Source organism: Microcebus murinus, chromosome 13 (assembly GCF_040939455.1).
Source record: "Microcebus murinus isolate Inina chromosome 13, M.murinus_Inina_mat1.0, whole genome shotgun sequence".
Lineage (NCBI taxonomy): Eukaryota > Metazoa > Chordata > Mammalia > Primates > Cheirogaleidae > Microcebus > Microcebus murinus.
In genome coordinates, this window is record NC_134116.1 from 9326222 (window position 1) to 9347375 (window position 21154).

The 21154-nt window shown below is 35.1% G+C and overlaps 1 protein-coding gene and 1 non-coding gene across 3 annotated transcripts in view; both read right to left on the bottom strand.

Moving 5' to 3' along the window:
* MYO16 (myosin XVI) overlaps positions 1 to 21154 on the bottom strand; it is a 610163-nt gene that overhangs the window by 389498 nt on the left and 199511 nt on the right. For both annotated transcript variants that reach the window (XM_012751938.3, XM_012751933.2), the window contains exon 4: positions 19217 to 19360. In XM_012751938.3, coding sequence (XP_012607392.2) covers positions 19217 to 19360 — 144 coding nt within the window. The remainder of the gene's footprint in view (positions 1 to 19216; positions 19361 to 21154) is intronic.
* On the bottom strand, positions 2444 to 2508 carry LOC142875304 (U7 small nuclear RNA). Its single transcript, XR_012922696.1, has one exon. It is a non-coding gene; the product is annotated as a U7 small nuclear RNA (small nuclear RNA).

Consider the following 21154-nt stretch of genomic DNA (forward strand, 5'->3'; position numbering starts at 1 on the left):
AGTGTTTGATAGGGCAGCAGAGAGATCATAGTTAACAATAACTCATTGTATATTTCAAAATAGCCAGAAGACAAGAATTGGAATGCTCCCAACCCAAAGAAAAGATAAATGTGTGAGGTGATGGGCATCCCAATCACACTGATTTGATCACTACACATTATATACATGCATGTACCCCCCCCAAATAAGTACAACTATTATATCTCACTTTAAAAAAAGAAGTATAAGCACTTTTTACCTGCCCAATTATTCCCAAAGTAAGTTTTCTATTGTTTCTATATGCCCACAGCAGGCTAATTGAGTTGAATTTAAATACGTCCTAGTTTTATCACACTCTGCTTACTTCATTTCCTTCATGAGACACTCTTACATTTTCTATCTCAGTTTCCAGGTAATAGCAATTGCTACATTTCTCTCGAGTCGTGTCTTAACTTGCCAATGATTTAACAAACAGTACACATGCCAACAAGGCGAAATATAAAAAATAGGGGAAAAGTAGTAAGTTTAGCAGAATAATGCGTGTGTTTTGTGAAAGTCAGTTCTTCCCCATTGTCGAAAAAGCAACGAATACATGTTTACATTTTAACTTAGAATTCTGAAATTATGTCGAAATATCTGCTGGAGTTAAATAGTTCTTAAAGTAGAACTCTTTAGAAGGTTGAGACATTACTTTGTTTTTTTTTTAACAGACTAGGATCATTAAAAGAAGATATTCTATGAAACCTATTTGAAAGTGATTTTCATTTGGCAAGTCCTGGCTCAAGCTTTTCAAATTAAATTATGAAAAGTTATAGATTTCATAATATACTCATTGAAAATGATAAAATAGCTAATGTATATATATGTAATATCAAATTTCTATTAATATTAATATATACAAATGTGGCAGTTATAATATATATAATATTGAAGAAGAAATAAGGATGTCAAGAATTCTAAAAGGAAAAAAGATATTACATTAAAACATAGATCACAAATGTATACTATTCTGGGTCTGATATTTTTGAGTCCTCCCCAAATAAGTGCATTTTTGGAAATATTTGAGTATTATAATATGCTTTTCAAGTATGGTTTAAAGATTGACTCTTTCTTTAATTTAAATGTGTATAAATTTTTGATTTTGTGGAGCTTGATACATTAACAAACTTCCTACTCCACTCCCCAGGATGAGTTCTGAATTGAATAAAATATACACTGTCATCCTCATCGAACAGCTAGTATGACAGCAAGGTCTGTTCTTCTAATGGAGTCAAAAGATGAAAGAGTGAGCAGTGATGACTGAAATCGAAAGACCGACATCTCTCCATCTGCTCATGCACATGGGAATGGCTTGCTCCTTTTCTCTTCTCTGTAGCTGAAAAGGTTGTATGAAAACCAAATAATATCAGAACTGAGCAGTCTTGACAACAGTGATTTCTTACAGAAGTGATTCAGTAAAAGTCATTGCTGGTAAACTATGCTCTAAAAACAAGCTTCTACCTAGGGGACAGACACCTGGGACACCTCTGCATGTGACAACTGTCATTGACGTACAGGAAACAAAGTTGAGAAACATGCCATTCAAACCAAAAAAGAACTGATAGTAAAGTGTCTTTGTGGGTTCCAGCTGCTGTAACAAAGTATCTTAGAATGGGTGGCTTATACACGACAGAAATTTACTTCTCACAGTTGTGGAGGCTGAGTCATCCAAGACCAAGGTGACAGCAGATTCAGTGTCTGGTGAGGGCCTGCTTTCTGGTTCATATGTGGCATCTTCTTGCTATGGGCTCACATGGTAGAAAGGGCTGGCCATCCCTCTGTAGTCTCCACACAAGAACACTGATCTGAATCGTGAGGCTTCTATTTTCAGGACTTAATCACCACTCCAAAGGCCTCACCTCTGAATACTGTCATCTTAGATGTTAGAATTTCAATATATCAATTTTGGGGGACACAAACTTCCAGACCATAGCATCAAGCCATTGAATCACCTATATGTTAGCAAGACTCTGGAATGTGTCATTTCCCTGTATTAAGTAGCTATGTGGTCTGATGGTGCAATGAATATATAAGTAGTAATAAATAAAACAATGAAATGTAATTGTACTTTAAAATTAGCTTTAACATGAAAACAATTTTTTAAGTATGACTTTAAGACTTTAGATGACAGGTATTTCTGATCTATCTATACCTTAAAACCATCAATAATGTGTTAATGAACTCCTATTACAAATTATTTCCCCATATTAGAAGTGAAACATTCATTTAGATAACTCAAATATCAAAATTTCAAAGCACTGCTCACATGTTGAATTGATCACAGATATAATATGCTTGGAAGCATGTAAATATATTTCTCTCAGAATTTTTTGTCAATAAATATTCCATTAAAATGCTTTCATTTTGTGAGCCATGCTAAATTATACATTTTTATCAATAGGTAGAATGCATACTTTTAATGGGGAGGGGCATTCTTCTGGTGAAAACAGGAAAACCAGCTAGACAAATTCTAAAAGAGCTGTAACACTAGAAAATATCTTTTAAATTACAGGTTCCTAAGAACACTTGAAGTTAATATTAAAAGTTAAATTTATGCTCATTTATGGTGATCACTGTTTTAGAAATTTGCAAGAATAAAGCAACTGTTGTGATTTTCTGTTTCAACAACCTCATTGTAACTTTAAGAATAAATAAAAGACTATTAAATACATTTCAGTACAGCCTTGCAAGTTGTCATATTAGCCCATCCCATAGAGTGACTGGGTTGCAAAACAGTATGGACACAATAATATCAGCCTTATAAGATTATCTATCGAATATCTGATGGTTAATTTTATGTGTCAACTTGACTGGACTAAGGGACGCAAAGATACATGGCAAAACATTATTTTCTGAGTGTCTTTGAGAGTGTTTCTGGAAGAGATCAGATCAGCATTTGCATCCACAGACCGAGTAAAGAACACCCTCATCAGTGTGAGTGGGCACCGCCCAATCCATCGAGTGCCTGAAAAGAACAAAATGTTGGAGGAGGGGCGAATGTGCTTCTGTCTGAGCTGGGACGACCCAGCATATCTTCTCCTGTTAGATCAGGACTGATACCCTTGCCTCCTCACAGTCCCCAGCCTGACCCAGGCCCCTGGACTCAGACAGAATTACACCACTGGCTCCTACACCTTGAAGAGGGCAGACCGTTGGACTCTCGGCTTTTATAGCTGCATGAGCTTAGCCTTAGAATCTCTCTTTCTGTCTATCTGTCTGTCTGTCTGTCTATCTATCTATCTATACCTATAATCATGGGGATGTATTATTGTGTTCTATAAATTAGGGCCATATTATCAAAGTACTGTTCTATAATCATCCTATTGATCATTAATCTGCCAACTTGCTGCATCTCCCATAACTGCCATCATCGCCTTGGCCCAAACTTCCACCTCTCTTCTTCTCAGCTGCAGCATTAACCTCAGCAATTCTAACAGAACCCGACCCTCCAATCTTGCTCTCTCACACATCAAGGGAGAGATCATGAACACTGCCAAACCTCACTTAAAACACTTCATTGGTTCCCAGTACAGATTCCACACTGGCTTTTTCTCAGATCTGCTCTTTCTCATCAAGGGGACCCTACACAAGCTATTCAACTGCTTGGCATGTTCTTCTCCCTCCACCTGTTTCACACACCTGGCTCATCCTGCAGATGTCACCTGGCTGATCAACAGCTCTGGGAAGGCTTCCCAAACCTCCACTCTGTCATCCCCCCACCCCGCCTCCACATGCTCCTCTTTTATTGTTAGTGTGTGTTCTACAGAGAACAGTCTCACTGAGAGTACTTTGATGGCATTGCCCTTTATTAAAGATCCTGCTGAGGTAGATGCTAATCACTTTTTCTCCAGGATTCTACAACAGCCACTCAGCCAGAATGACTCATACTGTGTCTAGAACTCAAAATCCTTAACTGCAATATTTATTAAATACAGAGGGCAGGGGCAACAGTCTACTCATTTAAATCACAAAGTTTACTTTCTACATAATCCACTACTCCGAATGATGTTGTTTTATTTTCCAATTAGAACTCTCCTGATCTGAATTCCACAGCACTTGAAAGGTTACTTACTGACTTAAGTATTTAGGAATGTGAGCCATAGCTTCATGGAAATGAGACTTACTCCTTCCCTTATGACTTTAATATTATATCCCTCATCCGACCCTGTGCACCCTCACTCGAGTGTGCTTTGTCCCCACTTAATTTCAAGTGAGGACATTTCATAGAGGCCCTCTCTTCTATTCAGTTACTGTCACTACTTTACACCCAGTTAGTGCTTCCTATATAGAAGGTGCATTCCAAATTAAAAACCAACCATACTATAATGGCTCACATGTTGTGATAAGCATACATGATGGGTATTGCATCATTCCAGAGCTGTTCTTGAGCTATAAGGTGGAAGCAAGGTCAGGGAGGGAAGCAAAGCATATCTGAAATGCTATACTATTTGTCGCTTTAAGGAAATGTTTCCAGGTGTATGTGACCCCACAATAGTAGTCCAACTGCCATCTTAAATTACAGGGAGGCACAATGGTACAACCAGAGTTCTGGGTTTGACTATTTTCTCAATTCTTCCAAGGATTTCATTATTAGAAACATTCTAGAAGCACAGCCAGCTGTTCCTTATAATGGGTGTCTCAGAGAAGAGCATTATTGCTGATTCTTTTCCTGAAAGCAGGAAGAATCCCTCAATTGAGTGCCTCTAGTATAAAAAGAGCCAAATTTGTCGACATTCATCTAAATCCTCAGAGTTTCCTTATTTGAATTTATTCCATTTTAGTCATAGAGGAAGGAAAATTGACAATTATGTTTTATTAGAAACACAAATATTTTAAGTTAAAACCTATTCATCATTGATAAATGTTAAGAATTGAAAACAGCTTAACTTGCCCAAAAGATTAAAGTATTATGACACCTAAATATGGAACACCAGGCAGCCACTAAATGCATGTTTGGGTAAAATATTTAACAACATGGAAAAATATCCACAAATTTTTTGAGGTTTAAAATAAGCAATATGTATATAATATGAATCCAAATTTTCAGCATGGGTTTTACACACACACACACACACACACACACACACACAGAAGTAGGAGAACATGTATTAAAATGTTAACAAAGATTTTCTCTGATTAGTGGGATTATAGGTAACTTTTATTTTCCTTTGATTTTTCTGTATTTTGCAATGCTTCTAAAATAATTAAAATTGCTCCTTAATTAGAAAAAGAAAATATCTTACGAAAAGATATTCAGAAATTAAATACAAATGCTTTACAATATTAATGTGGATAATTCAATTTTAAAGATTATTTTTAATAGGATATAGATGAAAAAAATTTATCATAAAAATACTTTTGGGGAGGGAATATAAAAACTTGACCAAAAATAGGAGCATAAATAAATTAACAGAGTAAATCTAAGTTTTTCTCAGCCTTGGGCATAGATGGTATATAAGGGTTTTTCAGACTTATTAAGCCCAAGGAAAATCTCACTTGCCCACAATTAGATGTATATGAAATGATGAAATGTAGGTATATCTCATACATATATAATTCAAAAAATTTTAATTAAATTATGGAAATTTTATGAAGTATACATTTTTAAATTTATATTTTATATTTAAAGAGTATTTTTTCTACTAGAAAATAAGCCAAATAAGGAAAATCTTAATCATTAACACTTGCAGTCCTTAAAAATGTTGACTAATGATTCTCTAAGCATCAGGAAAATGCAAACCAAAACCACAATGAGATATCACTTAACTCCAGTGAGAATGGCCTTTATCAAAAAGTCCCCAAACAATAAATGCTGGTGTGGATGTGGAGAGAGAGGAACACTCCTACACTGCTGGTGGGACTGCAAACTAATTCAAACTCTGTGAAAAGCAGTATGGAGATACCTTAAAGAGATACAAATGGATCTACCATTTGATCCAGCAATACCATTACTGTGCATCTACCCAAAAGGACAAAAGTCACTGTATGAAAAAAAAATACCTGCACTTGAATGTTTATAGCAGCACAATTCACAATTGCAAAGATGTGGAAACAACCCAAGTGCCCATCAATACATGAGTGGATTAATAAAATGTGGTATATGTATACCAAGGAATATTATTCAGCTATAAGAAACAATGGTGATAAAGCACCTCTTGTATATTCCTGGATAGAGCTGGAACCCCATTCTATTAAGTGAAGTATCCCAAGAATGGAAAAATAAGCACCACATGTCCTCACCAGAAAATTGGTATTAACTGATGAACACATAAGTGGACATATAAGAATAACATTTATCGGGTGTTGGGCAGGTGTGGGGGGAGGGAATGGGTATATACATACATAATGAGTGTGATGTGCACCAACTTGGGGATAGCCATGCTTGAAGCTCTGATTCGAGGGGGGTCAAGGAAAATATATGTAACCTTAACATTTGTCCCCCCATAATATACTGGAAAATAAATAAATAAATAATAAAAATAAAAATACCTCTCACAAAAATCCACTCAAGATGGATAACAGATTTAAACCTAAGGCATGAAACCTTAAGAATCCTAGAAGATGCTGGGAAAACCCTATCAGACATTGACCTAGGCAATGAATTCTTGAGGAAGACGTCCAAGGCAATCACTGCAGTATCAAAAATAAACAAATGAGACCTGATCAAATTAAAAAGCTTCTGCACAGCCAAGAAAACTATCATCAGAGCAAATAGACAATCCAAGAATGGGAGAAAATACTTGCTCTCTACACTTTTGATAAATGTCTAATAACAAGAATCTATCTAGAACTCAAAAGATTTGACAAGAAAAAATCAAGCAGCCCCATCAAGAAATGGGCAATGGAAATGAACAGAAACTTCTCCAAAGAAGATACAATAATGGCCTGCAAGCATATAAAAAAATGCTCAACATTTCTAATCATTAGAGAAATGCAAATCAAAACCACAATGAGATACCACCTAACCCCAGTGAGAATGGCCTGTATCAAGAAATCCCAAAGCAACAAATACTGGCGAGGATGTGGAGAGACAGGAACACTCTTACACTGCTGGTGGGACTGCAAATTAGTGCAACCTTTGTGGAAAAGTATTTGGAGATCCTCAAACAGCTAAAAATAGAAATACCATTTGACCCAGCAATAGCATTGTTAGGCATCTACCCAAAAGAGCATAAGACATTCTATTATAAAGACATCTGCACCCGAAAGTTTATGGCAGCACAATTCACTAATGCAAGGACATGGAAACAACCCAACTACCCGTCACTTCATGAGTGGATAATAAAAATTTGGTACATGTTCACAATGGAATATTACTGAACTCTAAGAAATGAAAGTGAGCTAGCACTGTTTATACTATCCTGGATTAAGCTTAAGCGCATTATCCAAAGTGAGGTGACACAAGATAGGGAAAATGGGCTCAAATTGGTACTGACTGGTTAAAACTATGGTGCTCAAATGGTGGTGGTGTTCAGCAGGGATTCAGGGTGGGGAGGTAGACCCACATCTTAGGGATGTGGTGAGCATTGTGGGGGAAGGGCATAGCTCTAACCTTTCCTAGGGAGAGGCAAAGATATAAAATGTAACCAAAATGTCAAAAAAACCACCATTTATCGGGTGTCCGGTGGGTGGGAGGGGGGAGGAGGAGATGGGTATATACCACATAATGAGTGTGGTGCGCACCACCTGGGGGATGGACACGCTTGAAGCTCTGACTGGGAGGGAGAAGTGACAAGGGCAATATATGTAACCTTAACATCTGTACCCCTGTAATATGATGAAATAAAAAAAATATATAAAAATAAATTTTATTGTGTTCCTATTTTTAATTTTATTGACTTCTGCTCTAATTTTTATTTCTTTTGCTTGATTTAGGTTTAATTTGCTCTTATTTCTTTAGTTTTAAGGAGACAGCTTAGATTATTCATTTTATATATTTTTTCTTTTCTAATATATGTATTTAATGCTAAAATTTCTCTCCAAGCATTGCTTGTGCTGCATCCCACACATTTTGATATGTTGTATTTCCATTTTTATTTAGTTAAAAATACATTTTAGTTGATCTTGAGACTTCTTCTTTGGCTTATATATGAGTTTTAAGTGTGTTGTTTAATCTCCAACTACTTGAGGTCTTTCCGGATATCTTTCTAGTACTGGTTTCTGGTTAATTCCATTGTGGTCTGAGAATATATCTTGTATTATTATGTTTTTTCAACTTTTAAATTGCTCAAGCCATGTTTAATTGCTCAGGATATAGTTTATCTTTACATGAATTATTTCACATGAAATTGGGAAGAATGTGTGTTTTGCTGACATTGACTGGAATATTCTGTAAATGTCAATTCCATCAAGCATATGGTGTTGTGCTGCTCATGTATGTAGAAACTTCCCTACTTTTTGTCTGTTTGATCTATCAATTCCTGAAAAGAGGATATTGAAGTCTAATATTATGATAGTGGGTTTGATTATTTCTCCTTGCAGTTCTATACATTTCTGCCTCTGATATTTTGATTCACTGCCCTTAGATGTGTATATATTTAGAATCATGTCTTCTCAGAGAAATGACCTTTTATCATTATGCTATGCTCCTGTTTATTATCCCTGATGATTTCCCTCAGAATTCGTAATTCTGCATTGCCTGAAATTAATATACTTACTCTGTCTTTCTGTGATTAGTGCTGACATGGTAAATCTTTCTTCATTTACTCTTAACATGTCTGCGTCTTTATATTCCAGGTGGTTTTCATATAGACAACATAGAGTTGTGACATGCATTTTTATCTATACTGACAACTTTTAATTGGTATATTTAGACCACTCATATTTAAATAAATTATTGATATAGTTACATTAATTTGTTTTTGTAACTATTTTCTATTCTTTACATTTGCTCCTTATTTCTATTTTCTCTTCTCTTTCTGCCTTGATTGGTTTAATTAAGTATATTATATGATTCCATTTTATATTTTTTCTTAGCATAAAAATTATAGTTATTTTAAAATATTTTTACTGGCATTCCAGAGTTTCCAATATACACTTTTAACTAATCCAACTCCACTTTCAAATGACACTATGCAATTTCATGCATCCATGGTTTTGCCATGAAGATATCAAGAGTGTTCATGGCAAAAGCCATTCTGAAGGACTTGAAGGGCTGAAAGCAGATTGCCCGGATGGAGGAGTGTCCAGGGCCAGCATACTCTTTCCTCCTCCAGAGAAGCTTGAGGGACCATAGGGTGACAATTAAAGAAATAAGTTAATCATTTTTTCTTTCTTTTTCTTTTTTTTTTTTTTTAGTGAATAGAAGATATAACTATGGGACATAATTATGAATTTAAAGGAAAATGTTAATAGAATGACTATGAAAATAACAGGAATAAAGGAGTAATCCTTAGAGAGATGGTAATTAATAGAATCTACAGGAGATGTGGAAGGATTTAGCTCATAAAGGAGAATAACTCTTTAAGAATGGAAGAAAGGCAGCAAATAAATAGGAAAAAAAATCAATAGTTTTGCTAGTAGGAATTTGAAAGCATTCAAGCCTGAAGACTTCAATTTTCTCAGTGCAGTCAAAGTAAGATCAACTTATGAGAAAGAGATTGAATATTGTATGAGTGGCCATTTAAATAAAATATTGATAATCAGGTGTTTGGCCTGGATTTCCAACCACAGTTCACAGTGGAGAATCAGATGAACCTTGAAAGCATTTGAATTTATGCTTAAGTTCTAAGGAGGGGACTGATTGTCTGAAATAGCAAGGGCAGCCTGTGTCCTGATATACAGCAAACCAAAGTGGTGAAAAGGGCAGTTTACAACCAAATAACAGAAACAATTTTTATAGTAGTATTTAAACTGGGAATAGTATAAACAACTAACAAGTAAAGTTTTGGACTAATTAAATCAAAATTATTTATCAGTTGACTATCAGTTTAAGCCACTTAACACAAAGTAAGTCATATGCATGTGAAATATCGTATCTATTTCAGCTATGAGAGAATTGTTTGGTTCCAGAAGTTGCCTACAGCACCCATTAAAATGATCTGGTTCCCCATGGCCTATTAGATACAGTTCATAGCACACTCCATCCTATAGGCAAAGAAATTACTAATATCAGATGTTCAAACACAAAAGGCCAAGGATTGAGCAAACTTTCACTGCAATTTCCAGTTATCATTCCATTGTTACTGAAGAAAAAGAGTGACAGTGCCATTGCTAAGCCTCACTTAGCATATGACTATCCATTTACTCTTATTTCTTCCTACAACATCTGATTTCTAGGAATGGAAATATCTTAACATATCTCTTGGCAGTGTGTAATACTATTACATTGCTACTAGCAATTCAGTAATTCGATGTTACCTGTCACCTTTTTCAAAAATAAAACTAATTAAAAAATATCTTGTCCTTTAGTTCTCTATTATCAATTTCTTGAAATTATGTATAATAGATACCCTTTATATTAAAATTGACTAAATGGTTCCAGGACACACGAGGTATCAAACCTCTTCTTACCAAAATTTTTCAATAAGAAAAAGTCTGAGATGATTAGTTGGTAACATAGGTAATAATTTCCCCAAATGCAAGCATCATAAGGTGATTTACTAAAATTATTTTCTTTTCAAAATAATGAACACCAAAATAAAAGTTATTTGTTTCTTATGGTTTGAAATGCAATGAACTGTTAAATGTGCACATTTCTCACAGCTTTAGAATTACTAACAGTGCAGAATAGCTTGGCAACTCTGGGGACACTGCAAAATTAGATGTGAAAATTCACATCTAGCATGCTACAGATAAATGGAAAAACTTTAATCCAAAATCATGTAAGAAAAGAAGTGCAAATTCAGCAATACTATTCAGAGACCATTCCCTATAAAATCACATGATCCAAAATAGCAAAGAAAATTCCATTGTTCTTCTCTCAGCAGGCAAGTGACTAAGCAGATTCTGAGAATACTTTATAAGCATTTATTCAAGACATAGCCACACTGATCTAACATGTTAGAAATATTTATATGTATACACATAGGAGAGAAGATGTACATGTTGAAATAAACATGAAGTCAAGATATTTCAGCGAATAAAACATGACATGATTTTGAGATACTCTCTTTCACCCTTGTGAATATACTCTTGAATAACAAGAAAGGCTTCTCAGAATCTGGGAAAGAGCAAAATAACTTGGAATTAATTTTTTATAAAAACTAGAAAAAAATTTAGTTACAGAGCATTGGTGTTTGAACATGATGGAAGTTATAAAATATTTTACAAATTGAATTATGCATAATCTAAAATAAAATTAATATGTGCCAGATATTCAAATAATCAATAAAATATAAGTTAAGAGAAATTGTCAGTGGAACAACTTTATATAATTATGTAAACATAATTATTGAATGTAAAAATTACAATATGTTAAAATCTTGTTTTATTGGAAGTCAAAATGTTTGGATATGAAATTTCACTGAAATTTGATTTTTTATATAATAATAATGATTATGTAATAAACATATGAATAGAATTATGGAATAATGGAATAGAATTACCGTTCATACCAATGGGATAATATTTGTAAAGTAGCTAAGAAACTGCAAAACCATATTCAAGTATGTGATAGAAACTGTCATAATAATGAGACTTTTTTGTCCAAATTTTAAAAGCATATTGTAGAAATTCATCATTTTTGACCCAACCCTATTCCTAAAATATACTGGGTTTAGATGCTTTCTATTTCATATTTAAGATTCTGAAAATTGTCAATAGATTTGCTTAGTAATAAATAGTTGATTCTCATTTATTCTACAGTTGATTCTCATTATTCATGCATTTTGTATTTTCAAATCCACCTATTTGTTAAAATTTATTTGTAACCCAAAGGCCAATACTCAGGCCACTTTTGTGATCACTGGTGGGCATGCACAGAATAATGAATACTTTTAGTTAGACAACATTCATAACTGAAGTCAAACAACACACCGTTTTTGAGGTTAAGAAAACTGCCTGACAAAAGTTAATTTTGATGAAGTCCAATTTACTAGTTCTTTCTTCTGTTATTTGTGCTTGTAGCATTATATTTAAAAAATATTGCAATGCCAAGGTCATAAAATTGATCCCTGTGTTTTTTCTAAGAGTTATGTATTTTTATCTACTATAAAAGTCTTTATCTACTGTGAGTATAATTTTATATATGGTGTGAATTATGGATCCAACTTCATTCTTTTGCATGTGGATATCCTCTTGTATCAGCATAATTTGTCTAAGAAACTGTTCTTTTCCAATTGAATGGTCTTGGCACCCTCATTAAAAATCAGTTGACCATAAAAAAAAAAAATCCCATTGTTTCAGTTTTCATAGTGTAAACAAGTATAATTTTTGTGGTCTATTTGGTGCAACATTTTTCAGATTTTTGAGATTTTAAAAATGGCTTCCATGTGTAGTGCTCTGGTGCTATCTAGTGATCCTAAGTGCAAGAAGATTGTGATGTGCTTGAACAAAGAAACTGTGTTTTATTAATAGACAAGCTTCATTCAGCAGTGAATGATAGTGCTGCTGGTTGTGAGTCCAATGTTAATGAATCAACATTATATATTAAATAAGGTGTCTTTAAGCACAAACACACATAAAATGAGGTTACCTACTGATGTGCTTATGAAAATGTCACCAGAGATTTGAAGGAACTTAACCCTGTATTTGCCCTAGGAACAACGGCTCAGTATTTGCTAATTCTGTGTTCATAAGGGCTTTGTAAGTTAAACTACCTTGAATAATGAGAATTGACCCCATGGATAGCATTTCTCACCATCCCTCACCAATTCTAATACCCAAGTTAGAAACCTGTATTTTAAAAGGAAATGCATGATATTACCATGGAAACAATGATCTTATTAGCTCACATTGGGGACTCTTTGGTCTGTATGAATTATATCATAAGCAATATAGCACCAGATCAGAGTGGTCAGGGGTTCAAATTTTGAAGCAAGTCTTTGTGGGATCCAATTTTGTCTCTACCACTGCTACATGGCCTTCAGCATGTAGATCAGCCCTTCTGTGAACCAGTAGCCTCATCTACTATATGGAGCACCCTTGACATAACTGGCTCCATCTTAGAAAAATACTCACTTTGTAAGGCATCATCCAACAGGGACCAGGCGTTTACAGACTGTACCTGAACAAATAAGGGCATAACCCTTTCCTGTCAGTCCCCACCAGAGACTTAAGGGCCATGAAAAGAGCAGGACTTTTCCATAGTTGTCTCTATAGCGACTGTCCTGCAGTCACTCGTGATGAGCAACTGGCATCTGCTGCCAAAGACTCTTCCTAAATTAAGAAATTTTCCCCACTGGCAGCTCCACTGATGACCAGATCAGCTCAGGACATTCTCCTTGTCCACACTGCTCTCCTTGAACTGGTTCGTTATCCCCTTTTTCTAGCCCCTTTTTCTCTTGATGTTAAATGTTACTTTGTTTGATGTGGAAATTTTAATCTATAACATGTACATATTGATTCAGTATGTGACTATGTATGGTTTGCAGGACTGACTGATTTGTGGAGGCGGGAGCCTCTGTCCACGGCTCTTAAAATCGTGGGAACGGACAGAACTAAGAAAAATTGCCTCCTTGGGAACCCCATGTTTTAATAGCTCATGGCCTTTATGATTAAAAAAGCATCAATAAAAATCTGACATCTTGGAAAGACACAAATGAGCATAGACCTGGTTATCACTGACCTTGAGCTGCTCACAACACCTACGCAAACCAGAAAAAGCTAGCACGTTCACATTAGAATTTGTGAGGATCAAGTGAGTTAATAATTGTAAAGCATGTAGGGAAATGTCTGGCAAACAGGGAGGGCTGTATGAAAGTCAATTATTAGTGTCTGTCAGAGTTTTGTAGATCACTTGACAAAAGTACTGACAACATTCCCAGTAGCTAAGTCTACTCCACAACCCGACACATTTGTGATTCAGTTAAAGTGGCAACATTCTAGGCTCTTAAGTATATGATGCTCCTGTCTCTACTTAATAACAATTCACAATGAATACCTTATAAATCAATAAGATCATTTTTATAGATGACTTCCTCAAGAATGTGAAATATGTGGCTTAATTATAGCTTTCATTCATTTTTAAATCCAATCCCCTGCAACTTATACTATTCCTTCTCCATCTCAGCAAAGAAAAATTACAATCCCAACTTACTAGTTTTCAGGCAAAAAATGTGAAAATCATTCATGATTTCTGTTCTTTCCCTCATCCCTAAATCCAATCATACCAAATATTGACAACTCCACCTTCAGAATACCATATACCCAAATGTCAACCATTTCTGCCACTCCACTACCTCTAGTGTGAACAGTGACCATACCTAAAAATTCCCTGTACTTCTTCCCTTGTCTATTTTCAACAGAGCAGCAAGAGTGATTCTCTTAAACTTAAGTCACATCATGTTGCTTCTCAGCTCAAAACCCACCAAAGGCTTCCCTAATGACCCAGGGTTAAAGCAGATTTAAAATCCTTCGGAGGGTGCCCCACAGCCTCTCTGACTTCGTCTACTGCCGGCCACTCATCAATTCATAGCAGCCGCGCTGGTCTCCTTACTGTCCCTCCAGCACACAAACCCTGCCAAGGAGCCCCTAGGTGCGTCCCCTCTGCCCAGCGTGGTCGCACCTGCACACCCATCTGGGTCCCAGCTCACATGTCACCTTTTCCATGCAGCCATCCTAATACTCTTGATTCCTTTCCTCTTTTGCCCTTTAAGGCTTCTTACTAGTTGATACACTATATAGTTTAGCCATTTATTTGTTTTTATCTGCCTCTCCTCAGTAGAATGTAAGCTCCAAGAAGCAGGGATTTTTGGTTTTTTGTTCATTGCTGCCTCCCTTTGGCATGCACAGAAGGCAATCTCATATTTATTAAATGAATCAAAGCTGCTTGGGTCTCTCTGACCATCATTAAACTTTGCAAAATGGAAAGAAAATTGGATGCACAGCCCTAAACCAAGTACAATGGAATTTAATGTGTCAAGTAAAATACATGTCTCTTTTGAGGTTATTGGCAAGAATATATTTTATAGTAATTAGAATTTTTATGACAACATATTTTATTAATATTTATTTAAAAGTAAATTACTTCTGTGACTGCATTCTTAGGCTGGCTATTACATGAATAAGCCTACTCAGACTTGCTTAATCCATTAATCACATTTCTCAGTAGTTCCTTTTTATTACTTGCATTGTTTTCACCATTACTCTAGATTATAAAGCGCCTTCTTGTTCACTAGGTAGCATTTAGAAAACATGGTAGTCAATCAATAAATACTTGCTGAATGAATGAATGAATAGACTGTAATTTCCTTCAGGGCAAGACCTGTGTTAATACACAGACAGTTATCAACTTATATTTTAGATGTGATCAGTAAATTAAAGTCATTACATGAGAATAAATAGTGGATATATTACTTTGTATATTAGGTTGGATTATTCTATGGTGTAAGAAAAGGGCATTGCAGAGCCATGAAAATGTTGCAAATAATTTGAATATTATAGATTTAACTCTATGATCATACATGAAATACAACCAGTTTCTATTTTTTAATTCTGTCTGGTAAACAAAAGCAACATTATCAGACATTGAGATAATTTATGTGCTAAAGTAAGTGCTTCTAACAAAAGTGTAAAATGAATGAGATAAAGAATTCTAAAATATGTAAAGGGATGAATGAGATTATACCTCAGCTTTTATTAGATATGTGTTAATAGTGGTGAAAACAATTTCAGGTTGACTTCCAAAAATTGGTCTGCCATTCCCTCATTCGTTTGCTGATCTGTGTATTCAGCACGTGTACACAGAGTGTCTGCCAGGCACTGGGCACTGTTCTAATAGCCACCTATGCACTAGCTAACTACTGTGACGAGCCAGAAGCTAATTATTTATTAATTGTCTAACTTGAAGCTCCTAAGAAACACTGCTGCTGTGAGTTATATAAAGAATTACTGAATATAAACCAAATCATTCCAGGAAGATGGGATATTTATTATAAAGGCAACTGGTTGTTAATATGACTGTGTTGTTGCCATGGGAAAAATGAAAATTATAGAAACAGCATCTCATAAGAACAAAGAGAAAATAAATCATTATTGAAACAAATATCCTGTTCATGATGAGGTAGAACATCAAGGAACATGGATAATGTGCTAATAATCTTAGAAGCAGGTGGAGGGGGATCAAAGAATAGAAGGATAAAATGAAAGTACAGAATGCTCCATATCATAATGAAGCTACCATTGAATCTGACAATGACAGGAGGGTGACCCTAAGTAGGGCAACAATTTGGTACATCTCCAAATTGTTAGTCTTTTTCTAAACATTTATTTTAGGGACTTAGATTGGTGCCGTTGCTTACTGATTTCCTTTGGAAGATGCTGTTTAACTTCATCATGAAGGCTAATGTGTATTTCTTTAGTTATGCAAGGAGTCACAGGGGGCCTATGTAACTTGCCATCACAGACCTAATTTATTCTTATATTTATATTATACCTTGTGTATTGATGCTCCAGGTGCTGGTCCTGAGGGCCTGCCCTAATCCTAGCTCTGGTTATAAATGTGCCTCATTCTTGTGCTCAGGGTAGGCTACCTGGTTTGCTACTTCTGGTCTATCAATGATATTTCTGATTTTAATGCTATTTGTGATAACAGTCTCTTATGTGTTGAAGGGAGTCATTTGAGAGTAGTTATAGCAATTTCACCTTGAAATCAATATACTGTTTTTCTTGAGATTCAATGTTGTTTCTTTTCCTTTGCCATGATTTGGTGCATCAATTCAGGGCTATTTCGCAATATTTAATTGCAGGTATCAGAGTCTAGACTTAGGCTCGGTGGGGACTGTGTAAAGAAGGCAGATCCTCCCGCTCTGCTCCATCAGAAATGTGAAACTGAGGCATTTCAGAAAGGAGGACAGGAATCTTGGCTGGCAGTGGAGCTCAAGAAAGTGAAATCTTTGTGCAGCAATTTGCTTGAAATGGAAGAAGGATTTTACAATTCAAGCACAGCCATATGAATATTGATTCTTGAGAATAAGTATGGCCATTTTGCATGTAGGGGGAAAACGCCTCTTTTGGCAAAGGCTTATGTAATCAATAATAATTAGTCACAGAACATAAATAGAGTGGGCTTTGGAAAAGTTACTGATTCTCCCAACCAATATTTAGAAAAAATAAATCAGAACATAGAAAAACCACAAAAGTCATGAATCAACCTTTTCTACCCCATTCTCACATAATTAAAGCATGTATTTCACAGAAATCATTCAGTGGTTAAACTATAAAAAGAAAAATGTATCAAGCAAGTAACATGAACTCAGCCCCTTCTTAAGTAACTCAGCCTAGTGCTGTATGGGATCTAAGCATTCTAGGGAGTTTCAAAGCTGATAATTTAACAGCCTCACTCAATAGGTGATTCAGTTCAATTTCTGAATATATGTTTTATATTTTCCTTAAATACTGAGGAAATCCCATAGCTTTTATATTGACTTGTCAATTTAGTACCTCTTAGGCTCTATTTCTACAAAATGAAGATTTTGTTCTTATAAACGAGTTAAGTAGGTACTTGTGTCTTCTCATGTAAAGTATCAGCCCCCCCCAAAGTTTCTATTTTGAGCTAAGTAATTTTTGTTTACATTATCTTTTGTTAATAATGAACTCGAGCCTCCATTTTCCAGGATTTGAAAGAAACACATTTTCAGTGGCACATATTTATACCGTAAAAAGAAAAAAAATAACATATATATAAATATAAAAAACATATTCTTAAAGGACAAATCAGAGAAAGCTAGACAAAATTAAATCTTAGATAAAATTAAGAACATCTCAACTCATAGTCTTTAATCCTAAAATACTTCTGCTCATGGTTTTAGAAAAAAAGGAAGAGGTGCAGGGTAGTGGATTTAACCATTTCCAATGAAAAAGACATGTTTCTTAATAACTGTGAATGTGACCTTGTTTGGAAATAATGTCTTTGAAGCTGTAATCAAGCTAAGATGAGGTCATAGTGCATTAGGGTGGGCCCTAAATCCAATGGTTAGTGTCAGTAAAAGAGAGGAGGGGGCACTTGGACAGAGACACAGAAGAAAGTCAGGTGATGATGGAGGCAGAGATTAGAGTGATGCCTCTACAAGCCAAGGATCACCAAGGACCAAGGACGGCAGGAGCTACGGTACCTCAGGAGAACAGGGAAGAATTCATCTCGAGAGACTTAAGGGGGAGAATGGCCTTGTCCACACGCTGATTTCAGACACTAACCTCCAGAACTGTGAGAATAAATTTCTCTTCAGCCACCACATATGGGGTAACTTGCTACGCCAGGCACAGGAAGCTAGTATAGGTAAAATGGCTCCGTGAAAAAAGGATGGACTTTGGACAACGAATTTGAGTTCAAATCTATAGTTTATGTTTTGGGCTATGGCAAGTTACTTAATGTATTTGAGCACCATGTGGCTTGTGTGTAAAATCTTAAAAACTTAAGTGAAATAATGCATGCGAAAATGTAGGCACATAATAGTGATCCATTAAGGAGTTAGATGATTTGTATTAATAAAGAGGAAAAAAACAAATCATTCTTACTCTTATATTTCAGTAAGTTTTCTAAAAATTTAGATATAAACAAATTAGGAAAAAAGAATCTCACTTCCACAATAAAGTGTGTATGAGAATGAATGTCAGCGTTTAAGACGTAACTGAAAACAACAACAATAAACTCCAAGGCTTTTTATATTTAAAGTTTTCATTTTCAAATAAACAAATGTTGGAGGCACTTCTTTACTAGATGTAACCAAGAAAAGAACATTCAATATAAACCATATTTCCTTATAACTGTATGCCTGTTTGGCTAAAAATTTAGAAATGAGAATGAATTGAAAAATAAAATTAACGAACCATTTTAGTTATGACTGACTTGTTTCAAGGCATATAAAGTTCCAAGGAAAAGCAAGAAGAGTACAGATTAGCCCAGTATCTGAATATTTTGTTTTATGAAGTATGTGACCCCCACTCTTAGTTTCTAATTATCTTGTGGTCTAGGTAAATAAATGATGATTTATGCACATTTTTTCTCAAATTGTTACTTATTGTAAAATATATTAAGTATTTAGCCTTTTACACACCACCAACTCTTCAAGTGGTAGATAAATTGAACTGAAGTACTTACTAAAACAAGAAGCAGGACGATATCAGGGTTATCACATGCACAGGCGATGTGCATTGGTGTCCAAAAGTCTTCATCCTGGTGGTTGACGTTGACGCCTCTGTCAATCAGGATCTCTGCAATGAAGGCATTGTTATACCGAGCACACTGAAAGAAAGAAAAAAGGAAATATAAAATTATAACAAACTATGATATGGTTTATTCTAAATGTCTATGGATAAAAAAACTTCAGCGTCAATTTTGGGAGTTGCGTGGTGAAGCTGAACTTGGAAGGGATGTATTCACATTCCCCAACTAACCTACAAGGGATGGAGCATGCATAAGACTTAGAGGGAATCAGGCCAATGGACAGGGGAGTAAGGAAGAGAAAAATAGGGACAGATATTAAGAAGGCTAAAAAAATACTTCACTTATTGGGTCCTTTCTACTTGTAGATAGGATTATTAGAAGATCCCAGATCATTTACTATAATTATCTTTCTAAAATACAGATTCAATCATATTATCCTTCTGTTTTAAAACATGCATACTTTGTCACTGCCAAAAGAATAAGGTTTAATGATTTCATTGCATCCAACATAGACGAGGCCCTTTAAAATCTTTCTAACATCGTCTCTCATCATTTTCATACATTGCCTTCACACTAGCTGCACAAGACTACTCGGCACTCCACAGCTCACCATGTGGTAAAAGTTGCCAGTTGAAATTGGGGAGTCTTCTAACATAAATTTCAATGATTTCATAATATGGCATTTAATACATAATATATTCCATAATTGCTAAATCGAACTATCCAAGAACTTATTTGTTCTCATTTTTATTTACTATTAATAATTAAAACTCAGGGAAATATTTTATGTATAAGTCAGGGCTTGCTTTATGGGTGTATAATCTATGCAATTGTACTTAAATGGGCCCTGTATTTTGTTTGATATTCTATCACCATCTGAAATTCTTAATAAGTTTTTAGAAGTCCCATATATTCATTTTGCACTGTGCTCTGCAAATCCCCTGGTTCTTTTATGTCCTTTTCATATTTATATGTTACAATAATGGCAAATGCACACTAGTAAAATTAATTTTAAAAAAGTATTAATATATATCATTTTGGGTCATAAGATACATGCTTTTTAGAGGATTTGGGTGCATGGAATAGATTTCCTTCCCTCAAAGAGTACCAGTCAATATCCCTATCAGAAGTATCATCATACAAATTTATTCACTAGATATTATAATTAAAAACAAATCATTGTAAGACTTCCTCTTCAGAGTAACAAGCACCTACCTACCTGCTTGAATTAGCTAAAATATATATATATATATGATCTCTGAAAGATAGGAAGTGAACAAGATGAGCTGTACTACTTTCCCACCTGCTACCTTGAGAGACTTCTCAAGCTTTGGCATGTGAGGAAGAACCCAGTTTTGCCAGGCTCATGAGACATCTTGGGAGACCAAGTCAGCTAAATTTCACAGAGCAGAGTAGCAGAGAGGACAAAGCTGCACAGAAAAAGAACTTTAAAGCTCTAAAGAAGTCCCCAGCCCCCTTCAAGTACTCAGCTGAATAATGATCAGCACATGCATTCTAGGAAACTGACCAAGGTCAAGGGAAGAACCACCTGCAAAGAAAGAGGTCTCTGAGCTCACAAATCACAGGAAACAATGCTTGTTCTTATGGGGCAGAGTGGAAACTTCATAACCGACAGGGCACTGGGTAGAGTAACAGATGTGTCTGGCCTCAGTGGAGGGGGAATATTAGTTCTAAATTAAATACTGCTCTGCTCCAAACTAAAACATCTTAAATTCAACTCCAGAAAGTATTGAATTATTTCTAAATAATTTATTAATAGCAGCTCATCCAAAGAGCTCAAGATTATTCACAGAAATACTTAGTATTTAATAAGGTAAAATTTACTGTGCCTAGAATTCAATAAAAAATTTA